At 42.8% G+C, this 11,480-nt stretch overlaps 1 protein-coding gene and 1 pseudogene across 2 annotated transcripts in view; one reads left to right on the top strand and one right to left on the bottom strand.

Annotated features, from left to right (window-relative positions):
* Positions 1–11,480, bottom strand: part of CFAP263 (cilia and flagella associated protein 263) — a 32,342-nt gene that overhangs the window by 838 nt on the left and 20,024 nt on the right. For both annotated transcript variants that reach the window (XM_068992965.1, XM_068992966.1), the window contains one exon: positions 267–422. In XM_068992965.1, the coding sequence (XP_068849066.1) occupies positions 267–422 (156 nt within the window). The remainder of the gene's footprint in view (positions 1–266; positions 423–11,480) is intronic.
* On the top strand, positions 10,577–11,359 carry LOC138096302 (small ribosomal subunit protein eS6 pseudogene; annotated as a pseudogene).

Genomic DNA, 11,480 nt, shown 5'->3' with positions numbered 1-11,480 from the left:
AGAAAATAAGCAACTAAAAGCACACTATTGCTACAGAGTGTCTTCCTGATAACCTGAAAAGGCCCTGTCTTTAACAAGAAAAAGGAGCTTTAAGGAAAAACTTTTTTCAAGAAGTCATCTTTTATTTTGGTGTAAACACTGAAGCAATGACTGAGATTTCTCAGACATTACACATCCAAACACCTGCATTCTTAGCTCAGAAAACAAAATCCTAAACAAAAGATGGGGGGGCAGTGCATAAGACATTGAGGGGTCTTGGGGCTCACCTCTGCGATCTCCACTTTCCTCTCCCACATCCTGATGGTCTTCTCCAGGTCCCCGTTGCGGATCTTCTCCCGGATGTACATCATCACCTGTGGAGCTCGGAACTCAGACAGCTGCTTCCGGAGCTGCATGTTCAGAGCCAGGGCCTTGGCCCGGTCCTGGGTGGGGGAAGGGACCAATTAGACTGTGGGGCTCCCTTGGCAGTTCCAGCCTCCTGGGACTTACTGGCCCTGGCAACTCCCCCTACTTTCAATGTTGTTCTAAAAATAACATTTACATTTTCAAAGGAGTGGGTGAAATCATAAGATTCTGACTTTTTACAGATCCTGACATGTTTGTCCAGTTCAGAAACACTAAGTTCAGTCTACACGGTCTTTCTTCCTCCCTTCCTTTTTTCCTTTTTCCTTTCCTTCCTTTATTAAGGAATGTGCTTTACTTTTGATTGCTTAGGGGCTTTTTTTTTTTTTTTTTGCAAAATATATATAACATAAAATTGCCCGTTTTAACCATTTAAAAATGTACAGCTCTGTGGCATTCAGTATACTCGAATTGGTTTGCAGCCTTCATCACAATCTGTCTGCAGAAGTTTTTCATTTTCCCCAACTGAATCTCGGTATCTATTAAACACTAAACTTCCCATACCCTTCCCTAACTGGCCCTGACAACTACCATTCTATTTTATGTCTCTATGAATTAAAAAAAAATTTTTTTTTGGTCTCACCGTGTGGCTTAAGTGAGCTTAGTTCCTTGGACTGCTAGGGGATTCCTTCCCCCATTCTCTCTGAATCTGACTACTCTAGATATAAGTGGAATCATACAATAGTTGCTCCTGCATGACTGTCTAATTTCACTTAGTGTAAATGTCTTCAGAGTTCATCCATTTTGTAACATGTCAAAATTTTTTCTTTTCTAAGGATGAATAAAATTCTGTTCCATGTATGTACAGCTCATTTTGGTTATTCACCCATCTGTCAATGGACATTTGAATTGCTTCTACATTTCGGCTATTGTAAATAATGCTACTACAAACCTGCGTGTACAAATACCTGTTGTTCAAATTCCTGCTTCCAAATTATTTGGGGTATATACCTCGAAGACAACTTGCTGGATCATATGGTTATTCTGTTTTTTTTGAGGAATCTGTCTTTTTAAATTTTATTTTTTTAAATTATTATACAGTAAAACTAGTCCTTTTTTGAGTGGATTTTGAATTAGCATTGTCCTTTTAACAATTGTTTTGAATAGGCAACATATTCAATCCAAATGGTATAAAAGTACACAATGACAAGCTCCCATCCTACCCCTGTCCCAGCCGCACAAGTCCCCTTCCAAGAAGCATATACTGCTTTTAGGTTTCCTGGATCCTTCAAGAAATCTCTCAGTTCAGTTCAGTCGCTCAGTCGTGTCCGAATCTTTGCAACCCCATGGACTGCAGTACGCCAGGCTTCCCTGTCCATCACCAACTCCCAGAGCTCGCTCCAATTCATGTCCATTGAGTCAGTGATGCCATCCAACCATCTCATCCTTTGTCATCCTCTTCTCCTCCTGCCTTCAATCTTGCCCAGCATCAGGGTCTTTTCCAATGAGTCAGTTCTTCGCATCAGGTGGCCAAAGTATTGGAGTTTCAGCTTCAACATCAGTCCTTCCGTTGAACACCCAGGACTGATCTCCTTTAGGATGGACTGGTTGGATCTCCTTGCAGTCCAACGGACTCTTTAGAGTCTTCTCCAACACCACAGTTCAAAAGCATCGATTCTTCGGTGCTCAGCTCTCTTTGTGGTCCAGTTCTCACATCCATACATGACTACTGGAAAGACCATAACTTTGACTAGATGGACCTTTGTTGGCAAAGTAATATCTCTGCTTTTTATATGCTGTCTATGTTGATCATAGCTTTTCTTCCAAGGAGCAAGTGTCTTTTAATTTCATGGCCGCAGTCACCATCTGCAGTGATTTTGGAGCACCCCACTAACAAAAAAAAAAAACTGTTTCCACTGTTTCCCCATCTATTTGCCATGAAGTGATGGGACCGGATGCCATGATCTTAGTTTTCTGAATGTTGAGTTTTAAGCCAACTGTTTCACTCTCCTCTTTCACTTTCATCAAGAGGCTCTTTAGTTTTTCTTCGCTTTCTGCCTTAAGGGTGGTGTCATCTGCATATCTGAGGTTGTTGATATTTCTCCTGGAAATCTTGATATGTTTGCATGGATAGAAATCTCTGTATTTACTTTTTATGACCCAAAGAGTAGCCAATTATATTCACTTTTTAAAAATACAATAACAGGAAAATTATTAATGAAGGGATATAAATCATTATTTAGAACTATAATAAAGTCTACAGTTTATCAAGCACCTTCACATACACAACTCCTTTCAGTTCTCAATGATCCCAGGAGGTAGGAAGGAATCACTGTCTGAGACTCGGACATATTAAGTGATTTGCACAGAAATCTCACAAATTTTATCACTCTCAAACACCTGCTACCAAATTCCAGACTTTCTCAATGTTAAAGTAGATGGTTGTGATTATCTGCTTTGAGCCTCAGTTTCCTCATCTAGAAAACAAGACTAATCAGATAACCTACATAGTGGTTATGAGAATCCAGTGAAACTCTTAAGCGGCTGTCAGCTCTTAGCACAGGGTATGGTACACAGTAGCACTCAGTAAATTTTAAGAATAATGATCATACAAAGTTGTATCAATTCAATACCCCCCTTCAGCAATATAAACATGTCTGCAAGCCGATGAGTAAGGCAAGAGCCAAAGAACCTCTTCCCTTTTTGGAACTAATTTGGTTTTAGTACAATAAAGTAGAAATCTGGGGGAAAACAAAAGTAGAATATATAAAGTTCTCCTAAAAGGAATTGGCATCTCTGGGGGCGCCTCATATTAAACCTGGGATCACTGGATACTTTGAAATAATAAACTCAGCAAATGTGCCGCCTGGAGACATCTTGTGGTGTGGGGAACCGGCCAGTGGATGGCACTGTTTCACCTGCCCTAGGCACCAAGGAAGCATTTATTGGCTTCAATAATATTCTGGGCTTCCCCAGTAGCTCAACTGGTAAAAGAACCCATCTGCAATGCAGGAGATCCTGGTTCGATTCCTGTGTCAGGAAGTTCTCCAGGAGAAGGCATAGGCTACCCACTCCAGTATCCTTAGGCTTCCCTGATGGCTCAGACAGTAAAGAATCCGCCTGCAATGTGGGAGACCTGGGTTCGACCCCTGGGATGGAAAAATCCCCTGGAGGAGGGCATGGCAACCCACTCCAGTATTCTTGCCTGGAGAATCACATGGACAGAGGAGCCTGGCAGGCTACAGTCCATGGCATTACAAAGAGTCAGACACAGCTGAATGACTAAGCACAGCCCAGCAATACTAGTGCTTGTTGATCAGTCTTCCTTAAAGACTCCTTTTCTTTTCTCCTCCATCTTAAAACTGAGACTCAGAAGCTTCTCCTCACTCCAGTACTCTTGCCTGGAAAATCCCGTGGATGGAGGAGCCTGGTAGGCTGCAGTCCATGGAGTTGCTAAGAGTCGGACACGACTGAGCGACTTCACTTTCACCTTTCACTTTCATGCATTGGAGAAGGAAATGGCAACCGACTCCAGTATTCTTGCCTGGAGAGTCCCAGGGATGGGGGGAGCCTGGTGGGCTGCCTTCTATGGGGTTGCACAGAGTCGGACACGACTGAAGTGACTTAGCAGCAGCAGCAGCAGCAGAAGCTTCTCAAGCAAATCTCCAGGTAGTTGGTAAATAGATTCAAATCTTCTCCCCATGAACAGCAACATTCCAGGGGAGACACTCTGCAGTGAAGAAGTTTATCTAGGATGAAGCTGGTCTCCAGCTGAGTATACAGTCTCAACTCTGCCAGCTTTTATCCCTAAGAGATTTCTCCAGAAGCATCAGCTTAGATCTCTTCTAGATCATAGAAGAGGCACTTCTGCTGCTCCATTTCCACACTTGTTTCTCTCCAAGTAGGGAAGCTGGGAGGTACAATCTCTGTACAAGATAATCTTCGACCCTGTCATACTTGAGAAGCTGAAGAAGAAGTGAAGTCACCATCACCCATTCCAAAATCCAAAACCTTAGTGGTGGTTTTGTAGGACAGAAGAAAGAGGACTGGATCTTCAAGTTCTGACAGCTCCTTATGCTAGACACTTTGCTGAGCTTTTCGAGTGGGGCCCCAAGAAGGGTCCTCCTGCCTGGGGTTGTTGGAGCCAATAGAATGAGAACGCATTCACTTCAAAAGCAGTGGAAGGTTTTCCTCTTTGCTTAAATAAGTGAGATCTAGGAGGACCCACTCCAGAGCACACCGCTCCCGACAGGCTGCTTTATGGGGATCTTTATTCACTTTTATTTATCCAACTTTTTTCTCCCCCTCAATAAATCTTGAAGGATCTGCTGTATCAGCACATAAAGAATTTACTCTTTTTCAACAGCTGCATAATTTTCCACTGTACGGATGTACCATAATTTAACAAGTCCCCACCCCAGTCACTTAGCTTCTTCATCTCTTGTTACAACAAACAGTGCTGTGATTACAAATCTTTGGGGTATACATTATTTTGTAAAAATGCAAATATATCAGTAGGATAAGCTACTGAAAGTGAAATTGCTTATTCTAAGGCAGTGATTCTCAACCTGAAGTTATTTCCCCACAGGAGACATTTGGCAATGCCTGGAGACATTTTTGCTTGTCAGTTAGGGGAGTGCTACTGGCATCTAGTAGGCTGAGGTCAGGGATGCTACTGAATACCCTACCGTGCAGAGGACAGACCCCACAACAAAGAATTATCTGACCCCAAATGTCAGTAGTGTCTAGGTTGAGAAACTCTGCTCTAAGCATGTGAGTGTACACAATTTACGGTGCTGACTTGCCTTCTCTTATAATGATCAAGCCAATATACTTCTGCAGCAATGTTTGAGACTGCCTGTTTTCCCTATTCTCTCCACACAATCTTACTATTTCACCTTTGTTAGTTTAATGGAGGAAAAATAGTACCTCATTGTAGCTTTACTTTTTCTGACCCTTATGGGTGAAGAGGAACATTTTGAATATGTTTGAGGTTTTTTAGCTTTTTTGTAAACTGTTTAAGTCTTTGGCTTATTTTTCCTACTTTTTGTTAGATTTTTCCTATTAATTTCTAAAATGCATTTATGTTTTAGGAAAATTAGCTCCTTGTGATGTTAGATAGAACATTTTCCCAGTTACTTATCTTTTGGCCTTACTTACGATGGTTTCTGTCATGCAGAAAAATTTTTATTTTTATATAGTTGACTTTATTGATTTCATGGTTTATGGGCTTTACATTTTAAATGTCTTCCCCATTCCAAGATCATAATAAAAATGTTCCCACTGTATAAATTTAGGACTTTAATGGCTTTATTATTTACATTTAAATTTATGATATGACTGGATTAATTTCACCATTACATATAAGTTCCAAGTTAATTGTTACTAACTGAATAATCTGTTGTCTTTTATTACAATGTCACTTTTATCATAAACTAAATGCATCAGTATTAATGTATACTTATATGAATTGGCTTATATTTTTTCTTTGATCTTCCAGTCTATTCATGGTCTTTTTTTTTTTAAATGGTCCTGTTTTAAATACTGTAACCTCATGACATGTCTCAGTATCTGGTAGGGCTAGTCTCCTCCTTATTAAGAATTTTAATTTTCCTATTTTTCCAAAAGAATTTTTGAGTCAGTTTATTTAAACCTTCCAAAAACTTTTGTTATTTTAATTGGAATACTGTTATTTCACAGATCAACTTAAATAGAACTAACATTCTTATGATGTTGACTCTTCCTAACCTAGTGTGTTATTTTGATTCCTTGCTTCACAAAAGAATCACCATCCTGTGACACTGGCATCACCTGGGAACTGGGTGAAAATGCAGACTCTCAGGCCATCTACCCAGTCAGAAGCTGCTTGTAACAAGATTCCCCATTTATTGATTGTCTTCTTCTGGTTTGAGAAGTGCTATTTTAATTCAGTTTAAGACAACCTAATAAAATTAATTTTTTATTAACTTGTTTTCAGAATGCAGTAAAAATTTGTCAGGAAGTATACAGTGCATACCTACTATCTGTCTAGCATGACACACAACTGTGGGGAGACCTCAAAATATATTCAGAACCATCAGCGGACACTCTTGTGAGGATGATGATTAAGCATTAAGCACTAGCTAGGAGGGATATGTTCAGAAGAGCAGGGACTGCAGTCTCACCCAGCACCCCGCTTGAAGAGCAGGGTGAAACTACAGGAAAGGCAGCCCATTGTTCCCATACCCAACTCCGGTGCAATGGTGCAGGGGAGAGGCCGTAAAACAAAGAGCTCCGGAATGTGGCCTAAGAAATGAACTTTACTTGGAACAGTGTGGGGATATCATGCCTAAGGACTTTGTGGAAAACAGTGGAGATCTTTGGGGTGAGTGGTTAAGATCAATCTGATAGTTCCAGTAGAAGTAGCAACAAGCAAAAAGTAGATTAGTTAGATCTTTAACTTAACCAGAGAAAGAGAAAATTAAGAAGAGCCTTCCTGAGAGTCTCTTGGACTCAAGGAGATCAAGTCTGTCATTCCTAGAGGAATCAACCCTGAATATTCATTGGAAGGACTGATGCTGAAGTTCCAATAATTTGGCCACCTGATGAGAAGAACTGACTCATTGGAAAAGACCCTGATGCTGAGAAAGATTGAGAGCAGGAGGAGAAGGGGGTGACAGAGGATGAGATGGTTGGATGGCATCACTGACTCAATGAACATGAGTTTGAGCAAACTCCAGGAGATAGTAAAGGACAGGGAAGCTTGGCGTGCTGCAGCCCTTGGGGTCGCAAAGAGTTGAAACAACAAATATGTGGTTAGAGCAAGCCTCAATGACTGGCAATGCTTTGCCCCTGTGATCGAGCCTGATGTTAATTAGATCAAGAATGTGGAGCAATTAACGTCTCAGGGTGTTAAGGGAGTAGAGCCATCAGCTAGTAATGAAGGAGGCTAACAGCTAGGTGTGGTACCAATAGAGGCAGACCAGCGCGAGGTTTAGCTGGAAGATGGAGGCGTCAAAGAGAACTCAGCTGAAATCACCCTGGTTGTCAGGGAGATAGACTCCGTGAGCAAGGCTGTACCCTCTGAGGAGCCACATCAGAGGCTACTAAGAGCAGGAGAGGGAGACTTTACTGAATAGTGCAGCCAAATCACTAAGCAAGAAGCAAAAATGATAACAAGACCAAGATATTGTTGCTAAAATATATTATCTAAAATGTCCAGTTTGCAAGAAAAATTATGAGATAGGAAAGAAACAAGGACGTGTGATCCACACAGGGATAAAAAGAGGCAACTTAAACTGCTTTTCAGAGAATCCAGAAGAAGGGCTTGGCAAAGTCTTCAAAGCAGCTATCATGAAGATGATAAAGAAACTCAAGGAGGGAACTTCTCTGGTGGTACAGAGGATAAGAATCCTCCTGCCAGTGCAGGGGACAGGGGGTTGATCCCTGGTCCGGGAAGATTCCATGTGCTGAGGGGCAACTACGCTCATGCACCACAACTACTGAGCCTGCGCTCTAGAGTCCGTACTCAGCAACTACTGAGCCCACATGCTGAAGCTACTGAAGCTCATGCCCCTGTGCTCTGTAACAAGAGAAGCCATTGCAATTAGAAATCCTTGAAGAGTAACCCACACTCGCCACAACCAGAGAAAGCCCATGCAGCAACAAAGATCCAGTGCAGCCAAAAATAAATTAAATAAATAAATCTAAAAAAAAATTGGGCAAAGGTCTTGAATAGATATTTTTCCAGGAAAGACAGACATGTAGCCAAAAAGCATATGAAAAGATGCTCAATGTCGTTAGTCATAAAGAAATTCAAATCAATACCACTTCCCACCTATTGCAAAGCATTGAAGAAAGCACCTGAAAATAACAAGTGTTGGTGAAGATGTACAGAAATTGGAACCCTCACACATACATTTTCGATGGGAATGTAAAATGGAGCAGCCGGTTTGCAAAACAGCTTGGCAGTTTCTGTAAATGTTAAACATAGAGGTACTATATATATATAGGGCTTCCCTGGTAGCTCAGTGGTAAAGAATATGTCTGCAATGTAGCATGTGGGCATGCTAAGTCTCTCCAATTGGGTCCAACTCTTTGTGACCCAATGGACTCACCAGGCTCCTCTGTCCATGGGATTCTCCAGGCAAGAATACTGGAGTCGGTTGTCATGCCCTCCACCAGGGGATCTTCCCAACCCAAGGACCAAACCCAAGCCTCTTACGTCTCCTGATTGGCAAGCAGGTCGTTCACCACTAGAGCCACCTGGGAAGATCCTATGCTGCTGCTGCTGCTAAGTCGCTTCAGTCGTGTCCGATTCTTCGCGACCCCATGGCCTGCAGCCTACCAGGCTCCTCCATCCATGGGATTTTCTAGGCAAGAGTACTGGAGTGGCTTGCCATTGCCTTCTGCAAAAGACCCTATGAGAAAAGGCCAATTCACAGAGACACGAAGCTGACTAGTAGTCACCTGTGGTTACCTAACAGAGGCAGAAGATATAAAGAAGAGGTGGCAAGAATACACAGAACTGTATAAAACAGATCTTCATGACCCAGATAATCACGATGGTGTGATCACTCCCCTAGAGCCAGACATCCTGGAATGTGAAGTCAAGCGGGCCTTAGGAAACATCACTACAAACAAAGCTAGTGGAGCTAATGGAATTCCAGTTGAGCTATTTCAAATCCTAAAAGATGATGCTGTGAATGTGCTGCACTCAATGTGCCAGCAAATTTGAAAAACTCAGCAGTGGCCATGGGATTGGAAAAGGTCAGTTTTCATTCCAATCCCCAAGAAAAGCAATGCCAAAGAATGCTCAAACTACCGCACAATTGCACTCATCTCACATGCTAGCTGGAGAAGGAAATGGCAGTCCACTCCAGTATTCTTGCCTGGAGAATCCCGGAGACGGAGGAGCCTGGAGGGCTGCCATCTATGGGGTCGCATAGACCTGGACACAACTGAAGCGACTTAGCAGCAGCAGCACACCCTAGCAAAGTAATGCTCAAAATTCTCCAAGCCAGGCTTCAGCAATACGTGAACCATGAACTTCCAGATGTTCAAGCTGGTTTTAGAAAAGGCAGAGGAACCAGAGATCAAATTGCCAACATCCGTTGGATCATGGAAAAAGTAAGAGAGTTCCAGAAAAACATTTATTTCTGCTTTATAGACTATGCCAAAACCTTTGACTGTGTGGATCACAATAAACTGCGGAAAATTCTGAAAGAGTTGGGAGTACCAGACCACCTGACCTGTCTCTTGAGAAATATATATGCAGGTTAGGAAGCAACAGTTAGAACTGGACATGGAACAACAGACTGGTTCCAAATCGGGAAAGGAATACGTCAAGGCTGTATATTGTCACCCTGCTTATTTAACTTATATGCAGAGTACATCATGAGAAATGCTGGACTGGATGAAGCACAAGCTGGAATCAAGATTGCCAGGAGAAACATCAATAACCTCAGATATGCAGATGATACCTTCCTAAGGGCAGAAAGCGAAGAAGAGCTAAAGAGCCACTTGATGAAAGTGAAAGAGGAGAGTGAAACAGTTGGCTTAAAATTCAACATTCAGGAAACTAGGATCATGGCATCTGGCCCCATCACTTCATGACAAACAGATGGGAAAACAATGCAAACAGTGGGAGACTTTATTTTGGGGGCTCCAAAATCACTGCAGATGGTGACTGCAGCCACGAAATTAAAAGATGCTTACTCACTGGAAGGAAAGTTATGACCAACCTGCTACTGCTGCTGCTAAGTCGCATCAGTCGTGTCCGACTCTGTGCGACACCACAGATGGCAGCCCACCAGGCTCCCCGTCCCTGGGATTCTCCAGGCAGGAACACTGGAGTGGGTTGTCATTTCCTTCTCCAATGCATGAAAGTGAAAAGTGAAAGTGAAGTCGCTCAATCGTGTCTGACTCTTCGCGACCCCATGGACTGTAGCCTACCAGGCTCCTCCATCCATGGGATTTCCCAGGCAAGAGTACTGGATTAGGGTGCCATTGCCTTCTTCGATGACCAACCTAGGCAATATATTAAAAAGCAGAGACATTACTTTGTCAACAAAAGTCCATCTAGTCAAGGCTATGGTTTTTCCAGTAGTCATGTATAGATGTGAGAAAACTGTATAGATATAAAGAAAGCTGAGCACCAAAGAACTGATGCTTTTGAACTGTGGTGTTGGAGAAGACTCTTGAGAGTCCCTTAGCTCTTTTTCGTGGCGCCTCGGAGGCTGTCGGCCGCTTCAGAATGAAGCTGAACATCTCTTTCCCGGCCACTGGCTGCCAGAAGCTCATTGAAGTGGACGATGAACGAAAACTTCATACCTTCTACGAGAAGCGTATGGCCACAGAAGTTGCTGCTGACGCTCTGGGTGAAGAATGGAAGGGTTATGTGGTCCGAATCAGTGGCGGGAACGACAAGCAGGGTTTCCCCATGAAGCAGGGTGTCTTGACCCATGGCCGAGTTCGCCTGCTTCTGAGTAAGGGGCATTCCTGTTACAGACCAAGGAGGACTGGAGAGAGAAAGCACAAATTTGTGCGGGGTTGCATTGTGGATGCCAATCTGAGTGTTCTCAATTTGGTCATCGTGAAGAAAGGGGAGAAGGATATTCCTAGACTCACTGATACTACAGTGCCTTGTCGCCTGGGTCCCAAAAGAGCTAGCAGAATCCGCAAACTTTTCAATCTCTCTAAAGAAGATGATGTCCGCCAATATGTTGTGCGAAAGCCCCTAAACAAAGACGGTAAGAAACCTAGGACTAAAGCACCCAAGATTCAGCGTCTCGTGACTCCCCGAGTTCTGCAACACAAACGCCGGCGTATTGCTCTGAAGAAACAGCGTACTAAGAAAAATAAAGAAGAGGCTGCAGAATATGCTAAACTTTTGGCCAAGAGAATGAAGGAGGCCAAAGAAAAACGGCAGGAGCAGATCGCCAAGAGACGGAGGCTGTCCTCCCTGAGAGCTTCTACTTCCAAGTCTGAGTCCAGTCAAAAATGAGGTGTTCTGAGAGTGACAAATAAAGCAGACCAGACACCAAAAAAAAAAAAAAAAAAAGAGAGAGTCCCTTGGACTGCAAGGAGATCCAACCATTCCATCCTAAAGGAGATCAGTTCTGGGTGTTAATTGAAAGGACTGATGTTGAAGCTGAAAC

The sequence above is a fragment of the Capricornis sumatraensis genome, chromosome 20 (assembly GCF_032405125.1).
Source record: "Capricornis sumatraensis isolate serow.1 chromosome 20, serow.2, whole genome shotgun sequence".
Classification (NCBI taxonomy): Eukaryota; Metazoa; Chordata; class Mammalia; order Artiodactyla; family Bovidae; genus Capricornis; species Capricornis sumatraensis.
This window is presented reverse-complemented; position numbering and strand designations above follow the sequence as displayed.